Genomic DNA, 17,647 nt, shown 5'->3' on the forward strand with positions numbered 1-17,647 from the left:
GGATATACTCCAGAACATGTTATCCCAAAAAAGGCTATGCTTATTTCCAAGGTTGCTAGGCCATTCCCACCTGGCAGTACGGGGACTATAACGGCCATCTGGCCATCACCCCTATATCGCCGGTAGAAAAAGAAGAAAACTGTAATACCATAACAGGCTTGGTGGCCTTCCCACCTTGGAACTTTCCAAGGTTTACTGAGTCCCTATACTGATCTCCAAGACCCGATCCAATTTAACACCAGTAACCCTTAAGGCTATATTTAAAGCTGAATCCCTATTAAACTATTTGTGGTAAGTTATCTGAATAACTAATTATCTTAAAATAATAATATACTTATATTAATATTTATTATTATTATCTATATAATCTTACTTTTTAATTTCATTCCCTTTAGTTTCGCTACATATATCTCTTACTTCACCATAATTCCCCTATAGATATTTCTCTTCAAAAATAATTATATTACTTCCTACTATATGATAGGTACACTTTTGGTCACAATAGATCTTATTCCTGGTTTTTTATTATAGCTAGCATCGACTTTTCCACAGCCTACATGTTTGAAATAGCTCCATCAACAACTTTAGCAACAACTTTGGAAGTATGGCTTGGGAGGGTAACCGCCCGCGGGTATGTATTAACTAACTAGTTAGTTAGTTATTGGGATTTTACCCTTTGGTGATTAAGCAGCTGGCGGTGAGATAGGCGGTGAATATTTACTATGGGAAAAATGGGTTATGGCCAGATGGCCGTTATAGTTCCCCGTACTGGCAGCAAGCCGCAGTCCAAAAATGGACTAGTCATCGTTTAGGTCAACTGGTGTGCGGAAGGTCATACGGTTCATACCTAGCCTCACCTAGGTACATACAGCTCGCATGCCTATTTAGGACTAGTTTTTAGACCGCTTCCAGAGAAGAGCTACTATTTGCGCAGGCGCCCTGATCGGGTCTAGCACCCCCAATTTACCCTTGTTTGAGTTTAGCGTGCTCTGATGCGGCTTGGTGCCGCACTACCTGGTAGGTGATGACACCAATTTCCGGAAATACTGCCCACTGGCCAGTGGCAGGTGTATGGCGAAATCGCGATCTCTCCCTTCGAGAATTGCTAATGGACCTGCCGCATATTGGGATGAGCTTTCCCCCGATTTGCCTTTTCCAATTAAATCTACCAGAGAAGGTGTTGAGATGCAGGCTAAAGAGAATACGAACATTAATGGCGTTAGGCATATACTGGCCTTGTTACAAGACCACATGGTTCCACGGTTCTCCTGGTGAATGGTATGGTCGATCGTTAATTAACGACCTTGCTACTACCCGGCAGAACTGTCGTAAGCTCAGTTCAAAATTGAAGATATTCTTGTAAAGCTGGGCAAATATGATGAAGAAAAGGAGCTATTCTGGGATTTATGCCCTTGTCAAGAGTCTGAGGCTGGGACTTGCCAAAGTAGCTCCTAAGGTATTCGGGATTGGTGTTTGGACCCATCCTCGGTGGAGTGATCGTCCAACATAGTACATAGCGCTGGATCTTCTATCTGAACGTGCCCTTCGGCGGAGCCTCTATCATCTGTTTGTTTCTGATGCTCGGCCATCGGACGGCTGGGCAGAAGAGCGCAGCTGAGTTGAGTCGCTGCGAGCTACTACGAGGCAATTTGATTGGCTCGGTAACTTCTTGCTCCCTGCCTCCAGTGTTGCTATCCTCATTCCATTGACAATGAGTGGCCAGATGTATCCCTGGAGCTCAGCACGGGTCATTTTTCCACTGGTTTTGGGAGGTTGTGATCTAATCGCGGCGAACCCATTGATTCAAACCCGACTGTTGTTCAGTCTCTCATCTGTCTCTCTCCAAATCCAAAGCTTCATCCAGAGCATGCTCATCATGTGGGTCAACTATTTCTTGACCGTGTATTTCCAGGCGGTCCTGGGGATTCGACCCAGCAAGCTGGATTTGATCTCATGCCCACTATTGTGGCCTTAGTAGCGTTCTCTATCGTTGGGGGTATCATTATGTCGCGGTTCCATGGGTTCTGGGCTCTATTCAACAATGTCATTGCTTTACGATGATATCAATTGGTTTCGGATGCTTCACACTTCTGACTTTCACCTCTCCAGCCGTGGTACACGTTGTACTGCAGATTATCGTCGCTGGCAGAAACGGGCTGCTCCTAGCCACTCTGTTACCACATGTGCAGGCCCAGTGTGATTCTGAAGACATAACGGTGGTCACTGCTCTGTTCGAATTCCTGCGCAGTTTTGCTATGGTCTGAGGTATTACCGTATGAATATTCCGTCCATCTTCGACAAGACTGTGAATAACAACTTGAGCCCTGTGCCCGCGGATGTCCGTTCCTTGATGAGCGGGCCAGGCGCCTATGTCCGAGCGAGTAAGTCATTCATAGAGTCATTCCAGGGTACCGCCAAAGAACAAGTATTGAAACTTTGCACGCGAGCCCTACGGGCCACTTGGTGGAGTGCCATGAGCTTTGCATGACTTGGACTTGCTTTGGTGGCTTTCCAGCGGCCAGGAAGATAAATTCGCAGCCCGGCACCCCTGACCCGGGCAAGGATGAGCAGAAGAAAGACAGCTGGAAGTTGAGATCGAGAAAATGTACCAGAATCCTGCAAAGCCTCCATGTGAGCAGCCATGATTTCTCATTTATTGCATCTTTGAGGAGAGGTGCAGGTTGTATACTACTAAATATCTGGAACGTCTTCAATAAACATTTCTCCACTCTTGGTTCAGCGTAAGCAGCTCCCGTGGTGGCCCAACAAGTCCTCACACCGCGCTTCTCGCGGCACTAGCATCGAAATTGGGGAGGTATGTCCGAGTCCCCAGCACTCAAGTGCTTGGCCAGGTGTGTTCACGTCCTCTCAGACAAGAATTTTCACATACTTAAGTACACGGCTCAGTCCGAGTGAGTATGTAGTATCTACAGGTGATCGATGGCCTACACTTCTTTCAAATGTTTTATCTAAGTACCTAGGTACGGGGTTGCCTATGTACGGGGCTCAAACCTGAAGTTACCTGGAGGAGAAGGAAGGCTAGCTGCTATATATTTCAAGTTGGATATAGGCAACTAGCAGCCAAAGTAGTAAAAGAGGCCTATATTTTCCTTGATATCAATCCAATAAGGCATCATCTCGGACTAGATCCGGGCCTTCTCCGAGTCGGGCACCGAAATTGTAGTTGCATTATGCATAGTAAGCGAATATTCGGTTCCCGAGGTCAAATGTGAGTTAGAAACACCCCCGCGCGTCCATGAAATAGTTCAATTCGGAGAGAAATTTCCTGCTGACAAAATCCGGGTGTCCATGAATACTGACTAGTAGTCCCAAGTCATAACCTATGAATGCTCACTTGAATTTAGAGGAACCCCTCAATTCAATTTTCTTCCTCATATTCATCCGAATCATCCCATCTCAAAATGAATCACTTCCTCATCTGAAGTTCTACAATAATTAATCTTTTCACTTTCCCCAAAAGACTCTGCTTCATACAAGAATGTTTACGCGTTTTATTACAGGCTCCACCTTAAGGGTGTTGAGCGCAACCCCTCACTCAACCACATTCTCTACCTTCCGTCTAGTTACCAACCGGTTCACTCGGCAACTTTCAAGTACTGCGACACGAGCCAAAAAAAAAGCAGGAAATGAGGATCCAAATATTGCTGCAACCACAAAGGCCCCTCAGGGTGCCTCGGGAAGCCAGGAAGGCCGATTCGCGCGAACTGATGAGAGCGTACAGATTCCTTACCCACCTGATAGCGAGATGCCCGCTCAGCCAGTTGCCCAAGGTCGTGGTGGTATGCACTTCAAGCGCACTCTGGACCTGTTTTCACTCGAGGGTAAAGTCAGTATGGTGACGGGTGGTGCACGAGGATTGGGATTAGTTATGGCACAAGGATTGGTCAATTCGGGCTCGGATTTGGCCATTGTTGATTTGAATGGTGAGTCTTATCAGTGACTAATTCTAAGTATTCGCATCATGTGAAGGATATGTGGACTCACTATTTGGTAGGAGCTGAGGCTAAGGAGCAAGCGGGGAAACTGATGGAACAGTTTCGGAAGGAGAATCCTGGTCTTGAGCAGTAAGTCCCTTGAGTGACCGTCTTATTCCAGTCATTGCTTTACAGCCTTTTGAGAAAAAATCTCTGATTCAATTCATTTTCAGAATGCCGAGGATTACCGCACACTATGCCGATGTCGCAGATCCAGACTCAGTAAACAGCGCACTATCGGAAGTTCTAGCGAAACATGGTCGAATCGATAATCTTGTCACCTCAGCAGGATTCACGGAGAATTTTGATGCGATCAGCTACCCCTTTGACCGAATGCAGAAGCTCTGGGGTGTGAATGTGAATGGCACATACTTGTTTGCTACAGGTGTAGCCAAGCACTTGATGGAACGCAAAGCACCCGGTAGCATCGTCATGATCGGTTCCATGTCCGGTGCTATTGTCAACGTGCCCCAGCCTCAAGCTCCATACAATGCGTCCAAGGCAGCCGTCCGGCAGTTAGCAGCTTCCTTAGCTGTTGAGTGGGCTGCTCATAATATCCGCGTCAACTGCATTAGTCCAGGATATATGCTGACAGCTCTGTAAGCTTTTCATTGATTTTTGAGACTTGACGTTCTCCATGACTATATTGCTAACGCTTTTCACTGCAGTACACGCAAAATCCTGGACGAGAATCCAGAGCTGCGCGATAAATGGATTTCGCTTATCCCGGTCGGTAAGATGGGTGTCCCTGAGGATTTGATGGGAGCTGTCACTTTCTTGCTTAGCGATGCATCGAAATATGTCACTGGTGCTGAGCTCCGTGTAGATGGTGGCTACACTGTGACTTGATTTTAGAAATTCAAATTTTCGTGGAACTGAATGCAATACAGAAGATTCCTTGTTTCATTCTTTAAATAACTGCAGCGGCATGTCGGGACAAGAGTTCTCGAAATGAATTGACTTTCCTACAATTTTTGATTAGTATACCTACTAGTCTCAACATCCATGTTAGATACCTGGGAGATATAGATACCATAGTATCCAAACCTAGGAATCTTTGTCTTAACATTTGAACTTTGGAATGTTTTCCAAGCTTTATAGTAGCAACCTATAAATGATCCTGTATAGATTGCTACTAGGTAATAGTGGTTTACAGACTCACTTATTTCCCAAGCTTCCTTAAATATCTCTCATCTCACTTTAAACTTCTTCTCTCTCTCATCTCACTTCCAAGGTTGCATGCCCAGGTGGTATTTCAAATCAATAGTAATACAATACTTAGGCAAGCCATATCTTAGGATGTCACTAGATAAGGAAAAGAAGAATCAATCAAATATGTGTATTCTGAGCTATTCTGAACTTTTAGTCATAGCATCAGAAAATACAGCACATGATATAAAGTAAAGGACAGCCGGTAGATAACACGCGGCATACAGTAAAAGACAACCGGTGCACAGCACACGGCATACAGAAAGACAGCCGGTGCAAGGCACGCGGCATACAGGCAAGCTACAGGGGCATCGGCCTGGTTAAGAAAGAAATGAGGGTGGATCCTGAGACCATAGGAGGTCTAGGTGGAGGAGATTCATCACCAACAACCGGCGAACGGACAGATTCATACCCTGGTGGCGGGCCCACAAACTCGATATTGGCTTGTTGGGCTCTTCGAGGGGAGAGGTCCCGGAGCTCGATGTTGCTATGGTGGATGGGGCAGTGGACGGCAATGGGCTTTCGGGGCTTAGGGGGGGATCAAGGACAGCTTCAACCGTGACGTTGATTAGAGTGATCATTCTTCACGGAACTGCCTCTAGCAATTGAGATGCCTTACAGTTCAGATCATTGGCAGTCTTCCCCTTTCTTTCCTTCATTGTCTTCTTCCAGGCATCCACCTCGAGGGGTTTGGTCTCGGTTCTGGTGGAGGACATGGTGGTGTTATTAGGCCCTTGCTCGGTGGTGGTGTTGCTCGTTACCAGTGACCCAGCAGAGGGTGGTGAGATGAGAGGGACGACTCCAGTTGGGAGAGGCGACATGTTGGATAGTGGCCGGGGATTACTAGACAAGTCGGTCTACAGTTGAGATCTCAGGAGGGAGCCCAGAGCTTTATATTAAGATGTTTTGATCACATTCGTAGCTTCCCTACTAGCAGATCACCATCATGATACAATAACATTGAATATTTACACATCTGTTTGATCTGATTATCGCTTGTATCTGAAGATTTCCTCCTAATTTGATTTGGGTGATCTGTGAGTCAATATAAGGTAAATAGCTGCTCGGTTTCAAAAATTACCATCTATATCAAGGTTTGTAGTCCCAAGCGCTGAGGGATCAGCAAGAGTAACTTGAAGCTGTCTTAATCAAACATTTGAGGTGTGTTATGTGAACCATGGCTGAAGAGAAAAGTTAAACCAATCCAAGCTTAGAATCATAGAAGCCACTATGCGGTCTAGCGAATTTAAAAATGCCTCTAACCGGCAAAGAAACTGCTTTAAGATGAGTTTAATGCTAGTAACTCTTCATCTCTGTTTTATAATAAGAATATGTGGTCCACGGCTGTATCTGATAACTTTATCACGCCAGGTTAGAGATAAGAATTGGTCCTTCTTTTCTTCGTTCAGTGATTTCCTCCATCGGTTGAGAAATGGGTTTGCATAAACCCCAAACAAATTAGGGTCGGAAATTATTGGAACTCGTCAGTTTCACGATCGTTCCTGCAATCCTGCAATGATAAATTAATTGCCTGACTCGTCTAACTGACATCCAGAATGACAATAAAGCAGATCGCCACCCGAATCCCCACAGCGCCGACTCGGGGCTTGTTACCCTTTTCCACAAGTCCTGATGGTGATCGTCTTGGCCCGTAGTGTCGATCCCCTCTACTCGGAGTCTCTCGTCCCGATGAATAACCGTACCTGCACTTCCAGGAGGTCCTTCGGCAATAATTGTATCTCGGTGGTCCGATACATTTTACTAATATAATCTGAAGGATTCTGCAACAAATACCCCGCATGAAGAAATAAAATCGCCATTGTCGCCCGATTCCAGCCTTGTCTCTGAAGTTAAGAATCCAATTGATTTACGAATTCGCTTCACAATGCGTTCCCCTTTCTTGTTGGCTCTGGCAGCCACTTCCACCCTTGCAGTGCAAGTGACAACAGTATACAACTTTACCAGCGGTGACGTGGACATTGAGAACAGCGAGCTACGACCTAATGGCCATCTCCTCCTTACCACATTCTACGAGGGTCATCTTTACACTCTCGATCCTCATGCGGAGAATCCAAAACCTGAGCTAGTCGCTGCGCTGCCTGGCGCCACTGCTCTTTGCGGCATCACTTCGATCGCTTACGAGAAGTATGCAGTGGTTGGTGGTGTCCGAGGAACGTACCACTATGACAACGAGACAGTCTACACGGTAGACTTTAGTCAAGATGCTACGAACCCGGTTATCGAAAAAGTAGCGCATCTCCCTACTGCCATTATGTTGAATGGAATGGCTGCGGTGCCGAAGAACCCACACATCGTGTTAATCGGCGATGCGATCCGGGGTCTGCTATTCCGGGTTGACACAACAACCGGTGCATCGAAGGTTGCGATTCAAGATCCACAACTAAACGCAACGTCCACCAGCTCACTTCCTATCGGTGTTAATGGGCTGAAGGTTGTCGGGAACTATGTGCATTTCACCAATAGCGCCCGCAATACCTTTGGCAGAATCCCTGTTAGTGATGACGGAGAGACGTTTGGAGAGGTGGAGATTATTGCGAATTTGAATAGCACGGCGAATGATTGGGACGATTTTATTATTGATTCGAATGGAATTGCATATGTTGCGCAGCCGGTTTATGGTATTGCGAGGATCTTGCCGGATGGAAGTCATAGTGTTTATGTTGGTGGAGATGGAAGTGGGATTGAGGGGCCTTCGTCTATTCAGATTGCATCGGATGGGTATGCATATGTGACGCAGGGTGGAGGGTCGGTGGTTAAGTTTCGACTTCCTCAGAACACGACCTTGCCTGAGGGTGAATTTTGATTCGATGGTATACCCTTGTGGACTTGAAGCTTCGGATTTTCTTCAAAATGTTCAAGTTGGTCGTGGATACTAGCTAACGACTCCCGGGTCTGCTTCGACTTGAAGTTTGGATAGAAAGCATGAAGACTCCGAGTTCCGAGTTGAGACTCGGAATCGGAACGAAGTACATATATCAGATCAAATGAACATATCTCAAGTTGTCAGTTAGTTCAACTTGGACTTGGACACCCGTGAATAGTTACGAAAGCAGTCAACTGGCCAATGTTTCGTCATGACTACTTTTCAATAGAGCAACCTTGGAAATCAACGCAAAATTTCGCATCACGATGTTACGCAAAGAGATTTCATCGTGTTCCTTGGTTCAACCTCATCTCCGCATAATTGCATACCAATGTGGGTCCTTGTGGAGAGGCCAATGCGGGGATATCAAGGGGGGAACGGCGTGCGAATGCAGCGAAGCAAACACGTTGAGGTTTTGTTGGAGCTTCGTGCATTCCACTCATGCAGGACCTCGTCAGACATCCACACTCTCCAGATTGGATTAATCGATCCTATCCATAATTGAAGGGGGAAGATTCAAATTTGAGACTCGTCGAATATCCCCCAGGTCATCAGTCCTAGCTTGCTAGGTACCTGACTGGAACATTTGAAATCACGACCTATGATATACCCTGATCTATTGATCTATTGATCTTCATCTTCTACCCGCATCGAAGCTACCCCATGCCTTGGCAAGGGGCGAATCGGAATGCGATGATGAGGCGGCGTTCGGCGGTTTCGGATGGCTTATTTGTCATGAAGATCAATGAAATATTTTCCAGTACTCTTTGTACTTCATATCATCTGATTTAAACCAGCGGCTAATTCGCAGTTCTCGTAAAAGTGGGTGTTTTGGCGTTAGATTCAGTCAGGGCCACGAATAGCACCAATCCCGATACATGCCGATCATCCCGGTTTATCCTAATCATAGAAATATGAGGCTTTGTTGATTCAGATTCATTCAGCTTCGTTAACACTAGAATATTTTATGTATCGAATTTTCCTCCTTCATGGGTGTTAACATCACCATTGCCAGCTTGACCGTGGTTCCACTCCTCCGCCGATCCTACCTTGGTTAATGCTGAAGGTACGCTGATCATTGGGATATGTTCCGCGTTAGAATGCTCTCCTAGTTTCCAGGTTTTATTCTTCTTTGAGACTTCGAAAATCTTTGAATCTTTAATCCATGTCGTTATTTCAAGGTCCAGCTCTTCCCTGTCATATTCAACTTTGAAGCTCTTTATGTTCGGAAACAACCGTCGATCCATAAAAAGCGCAGTGTCGATCTCGAATCTGTACGAAGTAGCTTTAACTTCTTTATAATATACCCCGCGAAATCCCCGTGTACTTGAGTACTTGCAAGTTGCTCGGGTGTCTTGTGTATTGTGGACGTTCAAGTTTGTTCAGTGAATGCGCTTATTGGCTTTATTTGGTGGGACCCTTCCATCATCAAACATTCACTTTTTTTTTTTTACTTTGATTTTTTTGGAATTTGATTCACTCATTTTATCTCCAGAGATTTATCCTCTGACTTGGAAGATCTTAAATTTCAATCTCAACACCTTCATCGCAATACGCAACGAGCTGGATCACAACGCCATATCTGTGCCTTGACTCTCAGAAGTGTATCCTAGTACGGAGTACCTTCTACACCGCAACTATGACACAAAAGGTCCCAGAGCCTCTCGTCACGATCTCTCAAAAATCAGTTACCAACGAGCTTCATGGCTCCGAAATTGTGGACAGGACTCTGATCAAGAGATTCTGGCAAGGTAATTTTGGATCAGTCTGATTTTGAACCCGATGCTGACGATTGCTCACTCCGACAGCCTTTTTCATATCCCGACAGACAAGCAAGAAAGAGGTTGACCGCCGACTGGAATATCTGTTTTGGAGAATTTGGAGCAGTGAGGACCTTCTCGACCATACCAATATCCATTACTTGGACAGTTTGGTCTCGCGTATTATGGCATCTGAGCCCCTCAACTCAGATAAAGATGGTGTAAGTCTTCCCGACTCCGTGTTTCCTTGTACCACGCTCACCCAAACAAGCTCAAATTCCCATCACCAAGTTCTGGAGCCATGCGTACCTACACTTCTCCACGAGCCGTTCCTCAAGCAGAGGCAGAGAGCCCCGGTCAATCGAAGTCTGCTCCTCACACTGAGATCCCTGGCTCACTTCACCCCATCCTCAAGAAGCCCAATACTGCCCCTGGTGAGGTCCATAAAACGACGCGCCTGCTCCTTGAGCGGCCTGATGGTGAACGTGTTACCCTCAACCCATCTTACCCACCCACTCCTATCGAGGTAACTCACCCTAAAGATGTTACGACCCCGCAAAAGGCTCCAAAGAAAGCAACACACCTCACAACAAACCGTGCAATTCGAGGTGCAAGACGTCGCCCGGTATTCACTCGTCGCAAGTCGTCGCAAACATCAGTCTCCAAGACCTCTGTATCACCACGAGGGCGTCAGCCGGAGACCAAGCATGACGATTCCGCGGAGCCACTATTCAGCGTGGACGATGATCTACACACAGAACAGAATTTCCCGAAAGGAAGCGATCCCAAGATTAGCAGAGACGCAACTTGGACAGATGTCGGCCATGTCTCCTTCGATCTGTCGTCACCAACCATCGCTCCCGCAACAACATCAACAATAATACCCGATGAGATCAGTATGCCGAAGCCTGAATTAGCACCGGCCGTTCTCGAAATAACAGACAAACAAGACCCCATCCTGCCCCAAGGAATAGAAACGGTTAGTGTCGAAATTCACACGCAGGAACCCGCCAGCAAGCCGAATGCTGAACCCTTGGATCACAGTTTATATGACAAACCAGCGATTTTCAATACCAATAATATCAGCCCAGCAACTCAAACACCTTTACTTGGATTCCCAGAGTCCGACCGCATTCAAATGCCCGAACAATTGATGAGAAGTCTGATTCATATCATCACCGACGCGAGACCTGATGAGAAATACCCTCCGGCGCCAACCCACTCATTCGACCTCGCCGATCGTCCGTGTCAGCCTTCTCCCAATTACTCTTTTGAGTACATGTTGCAAGGTGCGGAGGCTTCAAGTTCTAATCCTCAGCCCGGACGCAGCAGATTGGTGATGAAGGGGTTCCGAAAACACTGGACCGAGGTTATTGAAGAAGCTAATCAGATCACCAGAGACGACGAGGTAGCTGGGATCCAGACCCTCCGGGAAACATCTGCATGTGCCCCAGTTCCCGCCGATGTTGACGAAGATCCACCTACAGTGGAGGAAGTGAACGAAGAATGTCCATATGAGATCCCTGATTCGAATCTGGTGCCATTGGCTTCGCAATTATCTCGACATGTCATTCAATAGATAGGAATGAATTAATATTTTTTCTATCTATCTATCTCTTTCCTGATGACCATCTGACCAAATACTTAAGCTTTGACAGAAATACAGGCACATAAAACAGTCCAGCCTCGCAGTCTTCCAAGGTTCACTCGGTCCTGTAGGTAATCGCTCAGACTTATGACCCCGGGGAGTGATTCCTATTTCAAGTTGATACTGATTCCAACTAGGTGATTTCTCCGAGTCGGCGAAATCCATACTGAATTTTTACTTTTGCATTAATAATTCCTTATAATCCCTAATCTCGCTGAATTGTGGGCCTGCACCCTGAAGAAATGACAATCTCCTATGTGGGGAATTCCGAATCCGAAACATTTGAAGTTCAAGTGGGTACAGTGCAGTGCAGATGACTCGGGAGTCGGACCTATACTCTCAAACTTGGAACATCTGAATAAAGCAGGGGTAACTCTGACACCTAGTTCCATCTAGTTGTCCCCACATGTTTCGAACCTCACTGGTGGAAGATCGCGATGCCCGAACCAGCCAACTCCGTCATGATCAGCACGTTCCGGGCCATTTAGTTCGTTTAAGCATTCCCAGTTTCTCCTCCGAAGCTATACCAAATTCATGCATAGTTAAAACGATGGTTCATCCCCGGTGGCACCGGCCGCGTCGACAGATGGATAAACCATTCTTGAAATGTGCTGCAGATGTTAATTTTGAGTTCAACAACAGGACTAGGTCCTGGTCTACTCGCGCCATAGGTGGATTAAGGCGGATTAAGGCGTTTTAGCCCCGGAGACTGGCTTGGTAGGGAGACAAGCTAATTAACCTAGCGCTGCGATAATCTGTTCACACTTCTTCCGTCAGGGGAAATCCCATTGTGTCCGTGACTCCGTGAGAACTTCAAGGGGGTGCTATGGGCTGATTACTATAAATGATGCGTGCTGGGTCCTGAAGAATGATCTTTCTTGAAATCCACACCTTTCTGATTCTTCTGGATTATTCATTACTTGCTGGTCAAAATGAAATTTCTTGCGCTTACTTCCTTCGCGGTCTCGGTCTTAGCTGCCAGTCGCACTACTCCTCCATCTGGATCAATTGTCGTTGCTAAATCTGGCGGTGACTATACCACTGTCAGTGAAGCCATCGCCGCACTCGACACTGATAGCACTGCGACCCAGACTATCTTTATTGAGGAGGGTACCTACGAGGAACAAGTTTATATTCCCAAATTGTCGGGAGCACTGATTATCTACGGTCAAACCGAAGAGTATGTCACCTAATTCCTATGCCACGATCATGGCATCTATAAACTTCAATGTTGAATCTGGGCAACCTTGGAATTATGCACAAGCTAACTCAAACAGTGACACAACATACTCCTCCAACACGGTCACCATTACCTACGACCTAAGTCTGGATGATGTCTCTGATGATGACGAATCCGCGACTTTCCGTAACTGGGCCGCAAAGACAAGCATCTACAATATCAACATCGCCAATACCTACGGCGAGGGATCTCAGGCACTGGCACTTAGTGCATACAACACCGAGCAAGGATACTATGCCTGCCAGTTTACCGGATTCCAAGACACCGTGCTCGCAGAAACCGGATACCAGGTTTACGGCACATGCTACATTGAGGGTGCCATTGACTTTATCTTCGGTCAAACCGGTAACGCATGGTTCGATAGCTGTGTCATCGGTGTTCTGACCTATAGTGAGGGCACAATCACAGCCCAAGGCCGTCCATCCAGCTCTGATGAGGGTTACTACGTTATTAATGAGAGTACTGTTGAGGCTGCATCTGGTGAAGATGTAGTTGAGGGAACTTATTACCTTGGTCGTCCTTGGACTGAGTATGCTCGTGTCGTCTTCCAGAATACCTATCTCAGTGATGTGATTAACTCTGCGGGCTGGGTGGAGTGGTCTACTAGTGAGCCGAATACTGAGGATGTGCTCTTTGGTGAGTATGATAATAGCGGTTCTGGAGCAGAGGGAACTCGTGCTAGCTTCGCTACTACTTTGTCTGCTGCTGTGACTATTTCTGATATCCTGGGAAGCGATTATGAGGACTGGGTGGATACTAGTTATATCTCTTAGGAGTATTTGCTGAGCTCCATGGTTTAGTTGATGCGTTCAAATTTACTATTGTTTTCGATGTCCTTTTTCAAATCTCTATCACTTCTGAGTTCATTGCTCTCTCAAATCTTTGGACTTTACCTCTCTCTTCCGACTCATTGTCCTGACTATTTCTTCTTACTGATCATCCTTCGCCTCTCATTCTTCTTGACTTCTGACTCACCTGCCCCTTCTTACTTATCTTCGCTTCTCGGTCGTCTTGGCTTTTCACTCCTCCTTGGCTTTCGACTCGGTGCCACTTCTCAAGAGCGGCGTTTTCATAAGAGTCACATCTCGCGGATCCTCGAAGCTCATTCTTTTTGAGACTACTTCTCCTCACTCTTCATCACTCCTCCTCTTGATACCCTACCGTTCCATCGCCTTTAAGGCAGATTTCCACAGCTGTAAGTCTTCCTGCTTCCTTCCTCTGAACTTGCCATTATTTCTTTTAACAAACTGCGTTCTTATCTGGACAAGTGGCTAACTCGTCACAGATGGGTCTCTTAGAACTTCCGAGCGAGATCATTGCTATTATCGGCGAGTTTTTAGAGGTCATGGACAATGTCAAGGCCCTCATTGAAACCCACCCACATTTTGCCAACGAGCCCCAGCTTTACGAGTCCATGTGGCTTTTTGCTGACCCTTGGTCAACCAGACAAGGTCTTCAACTGGCCTGCAAGAATGGACATGAAGCCCTTGCCTGGGCAATGCTGATAAAGGGAGCAGACGTGTGGCCGTTTTGGTTGACACGTTGCCAATTCAACGACCAGTTTCGCCGGGTCCCTACCATTCACGACTATGTATCCCCTGATACTAATTCTCAACAGATGAGTCTTTTGCAGCTTTCCAGCGAGGTCATCGCTTTGATCTGCGAGTTTCCGGATCCTCTCCAAGATCTTAAAACTCTGATTGAGAATCATCTTCATTCTACCTGCGAGGCCCAGCCATCGAGTTCATGTACCGTCTGACCAACTATTTTGAGCGTCGAACGAGGTCTTCAGTTTGCTTGCAAGACTGGGACTGAAATCAGTTCTCGTACAATGCCCGGATTGGGGAGAATCTATGTCCTTGCACAATGTGCGGATTGGGAGGGAATCTATGTCCGCGATGTCTAAGACATCCACAGGCATTCGCTTGGCCTTTCAGTGATCCTTTTATTCCTCACTCTGAGAAATTTGAGTTCATTATGGTCTAGGTGATTGGGAGCCCTCCAATATGGAGGATACTTCTATCCTGACGGATGCGCCTAAGACCGAGCCCGATTCTAGGACCGAAGTTTATGTGCAACCTTTTCAATGCCTGCGGTATCCACAGGTGCTTTGATGGATTTTTCGATTTGCGCTATAAATTACACATGGGAACAGTCAAGGTCGACACTCATTCCATTGATTGAAGCTACTGAACAATATTGTATCACGCGGTCGACGCTGGAAATCTGTGCGTTTCTTAGTTTCTCAAGGTGTGCACCCTGACAAGCATGATGAAAATTTCCAGTTTCCTTTTGCCCTTGCTATAAAACATGATCAAGTTTCTGCACTACACTGGGTTGGTGGATACTATGAAAGTCTGCACGAAGATTAAGATGACCAAATACTATTATCATATATAGATATATAGTGCCAGTGTAGTGGGGAAGGCCTTCCTACTACTACTACACCGTGACGTGACTACTACTAGGCGGGAGGTCTTCATGTACGATACCGCTTCATATAATGCCACTGCGCACTAGTTAGGAATACATACTCATACACCTCTCTGATCCGACCCCAGGGGTCATTCCACATGTCTAGTATATGGTTTGGTGTCATTTGTTGTAGTGTGTCTATGGTGTCTCTGCGCGTGTATCTTGATCACACATCACTACGTTCCCCTCTTTAATAGGTAGATAGGTGGGTAGATGGCGGGGAGGTTTTGGGGGGCCTTGGGAGGGGGTGGGGGGGGGGAATCAAAAGTCGTCGCATCAAATTTTGCTTGCTGAGGGCTTAGTGCGAGTCCAATGGTGTTTTGCCAGAATCATTTTGACCATATCGTCATAACCAACACGTGCTGTGATTCCAAGACTGGTGAAGTTGAATACTAGCTTCTTCAGACTCATTTTAGATAGTGGCCACGAAGATCATGGGAAATGAAGTCCAAGCAACATGAAACAAGTGATCTGCGAATGTTTAGGATTAACGTTCATCGATGATGCTGGAAGCCCTCATTTCCAATGGGGATTTCAATTAGAATTATTCTTATTATCTAAGTTTAAACTAATTAATTAATACAGGATACTATTACAGCCCTGGAGGTTTTCTTCCTCCCTTTCGTTTTGAGTCTGAGCCGGATCTTGAGTTAAGGCTTCAACTTTGGGATAAAAATAATATTAACCTAAAGATTTATAAATTAATAACTAATTATACCGAGCTCATCCTTGTATTTCCCAACAGCATGCTGTGCATCATAGGGACGAGCCGCCTCTCATACCGCCTCCTTCCTGCAATCAAATAGACCAGAATCTCTCACATTCCATGCACCCAACCCAAGAAGAAGCATTATTAGCAGAATCCTAAAGCCAACATTTCTTTATTCAAATCGACCCTCCTTCAAAAGAAGCGTTGTGATTTCTTCATTTTTGGATGCGATTGCCGTATTTAGAGGGGTATCCTTCCCAGATCCCGGCTTTGAAGAACCCAGGTATCTGTGGGACTTCCTGCGACGCATTTTGCATTTGGGGTCTGCGTCATCATCCCCAATCCTGAGGAGAAGCTGGACAACCTCTGTCGAACCCCCCCCCCCCTTGATGGCCTCCATCATGACAAGTTCATACTTGGCAGAGTGTGGAATCAGGGGATCACAGTGGTATAAAAGCATCTCCACCATTATCGAGTACCCATTGCGTGCAGCACAGGATAAAGGGTAAGTCGTTGGCCTGAACAAGAGCAAGAGATGTGGACAAGTTCAGCCATGGGAAGGACGAGGACTGATAGCTGAAGGAATTCTGTTCAATGTGTGGTCGAAGGGTAGATGTCTAGAAGGAGGATGAGGATGCAGGGAGGTATGAAAGCTTGGATCTGAAGACATATGACTCTTCTGGGAGGGTTGAGCTTTTGATAAGTGGTAGAGATTCAAGAAGGTCAAGAAGGTCGAATGACAAAGAAGGAAGAATGATGAAGAAGGGAAGCTTTTATAGCCTGGAAGTTGACAGAAGAGTAGAATTGATAAGAGGGGGAAGTCAAGAATAGATAAAGAATTTTGATAATAGAATATTGGAAATAGATAGGGAGAAAGTGAAGGCAGAAAACCCCCAGAAAAAAATAGTCAAGTAAGAGCTAAGTGAAGGTAGTAAGTCACGATATGCTCCAGCCGATCTCCAGATTTCGGTAGATTTAGTATGAGGAAGGGATGTTGGATGAGACGACAAAAGTCTCCAGGGCTGGAGACAGTCCCTGGCATGTCATCATACAGAATGGCCATCTTGAACCATGATTATTTACATTATATACTCGTTGGCTTCCAATTTTCTGCATCAGAGTAATATACTGACTTGTGGCCTGTGGGGTGTTCCAGAAGCTGATATCGAATTTTCTCGCCATTGTTTAACGATTTTAGTACTTCCGACTATTTAGTAGTTGATGGTTCAAATTAATAGTAGTTTCCAAGTGCTTCGTATTCAATCTTTTTTTGCATATTTTCTGAGCTTTTCATGTCGTAAAAGAAAAATCAGAAAGCCTCTAAGGCTCTTTGTCATGCGTCACCCACACCCTCAAATTTCACCCTCCCGATCTCCATTGTTTTCTTGAAACCAGAGCCAAATTGTCCAGCCGAGTTCTCCGTCCTTGGAACGAGCTTGCAGATCAATAAAAGCTGTCGGAAAACACCAAGTGGGTCCCACAGAAGGTGCGGCTTCTCTCCCCATTCCCCGTCTCGCGTGCGCCAAGGGGTGTCGTTGTCAAGAGGTGCAAGCCGGGATCCCTGCCATAGCAAAACGTCCCCCAAATCACGGAGTACAGAATACAAGCATTCTCCCTTTTCACCCCACTTGAAAAACTGTGGTGACAAAAAGGAGAGGGGAAGAGTCTGCATCGCCCAATGGAGAGGAGTGCGTTCATGCTGAAGGTCCTTGCAATTGAAGTCAACC

At 46.0% G+C, this 17,647-nt stretch overlaps 7 protein-coding genes across 7 annotated transcripts; 6 read left to right on the plus strand and 1 right to left on the minus strand.

The window, feature by feature from the left end:
* Positions 1–2,275: 2,275 nt before the first annotated feature.
* Positions 2,276–2,488, plus strand: N7483_000687 (uncharacterized protein; the record flags this gene model as incomplete). Its single annotated transcript, XM_057084125.1, is given in 2 exon segments — positions 2,276–2,381; positions 2,397–2,488. The coding sequence occupies 2 exon segments, from the start codon at positions 2,276–2,278 to the stop codon at positions 2,486–2,488; spliced, it is 198 nt and encodes a 65-aa protein (XP_056950274.1).
* A 1,011-nt stretch (positions 2,489–3,499) lies between these two features.
* On the plus strand, positions 3,500–4,844 carry N7483_000688 (uncharacterized protein; the record flags this gene model as incomplete). The annotated part of the gene is made up of 4 exons (XM_057084126.1): positions 3,500–3,944; positions 4,016–4,085; positions 4,169–4,594; positions 4,664–4,844. The coding sequence occupies 4 exons, from the start codon at positions 3,500–3,502 to the stop codon at positions 4,842–4,844; spliced, it is 1,122 nt and encodes a 373-aa protein (XP_056950275.1).
* A 944-nt stretch (positions 4,845–5,788) lies between these two features.
* Positions 5,789–6,025, minus strand: N7483_000689 (uncharacterized protein; the record flags this gene model as incomplete). Its single annotated transcript, XM_057084127.1, has 1 exon — positions 5,789–6,025. One exon carries the CDS (start codon positions 6,023–6,025, stop codon positions 5,789–5,791), a length of 237 nt encoding a protein of 78 aa, XP_056950276.1.
* A 1,064-nt stretch (positions 6,026–7,089) lies between these two features.
* On the plus strand, positions 7,090–8,028 carry N7483_000690 (uncharacterized protein; the record flags this gene model as incomplete). The annotated part of the gene is made up of 1 exon (XM_057084128.1): positions 7,090–8,028. One exon carries the CDS (start codon positions 7,090–7,092, stop codon positions 8,026–8,028), a length of 939 nt encoding a protein of 312 aa, XP_056950277.1.
* A 1,699-nt stretch (positions 8,029–9,727) lies between these two features.
* Positions 9,728–11,427, plus strand: N7483_000691 (uncharacterized protein; the record flags this gene model as incomplete). Its single annotated transcript, XM_057084129.1, has 3 exons — positions 9,728–9,839; positions 9,897–10,069; positions 10,120–11,427. 3 exons carry the CDS (start codon positions 9,728–9,730, stop codon positions 11,425–11,427), a joined length of 1,593 nt encoding a protein of 530 aa, XP_056950278.1.
* Positions 11,428–12,428: 1,001 nt separating this feature from the next.
* On the plus strand, positions 12,429–13,509 carry N7483_000692 (uncharacterized protein; the record flags this gene model as incomplete). The annotated part of the gene is made up of 2 exons (XM_057084130.1): positions 12,429–12,676; positions 12,774–13,509. The coding sequence occupies 2 exons, from the start codon at positions 12,429–12,431 to the stop codon at positions 13,507–13,509; spliced, it is 984 nt and encodes a 327-aa protein (XP_056950279.1).
* A 512-nt stretch (positions 13,510–14,021) lies between these two features.
* On the plus strand, positions 14,022–14,495 carry N7483_000693 (uncharacterized protein; the record flags this gene model as incomplete). Its single annotated transcript, XM_057084131.1, has 1 exon — positions 14,022–14,495. The coding sequence occupies one exon, from the start codon at positions 14,022–14,024 to the stop codon at positions 14,493–14,495; it is 474 nt and encodes a 157-aa protein (XP_056950280.1).
* Between the last annotated feature and the right edge of the window lie 3,152 nt (positions 14,496–17,647).

This window comes from Penicillium malachiteum (genome assembly GCF_028827825.1).
Source record: "Penicillium malachiteum strain IBT 17515 chromosome Unknown utg000001l:1.0-8184562.0:1.0-8186909.0, whole genome shotgun sequence".
NCBI classification, from domain to species: Eukaryota; Fungi; Ascomycota; class Eurotiomycetes; order Eurotiales; family Aspergillaceae; genus Penicillium; species Penicillium malachiteum.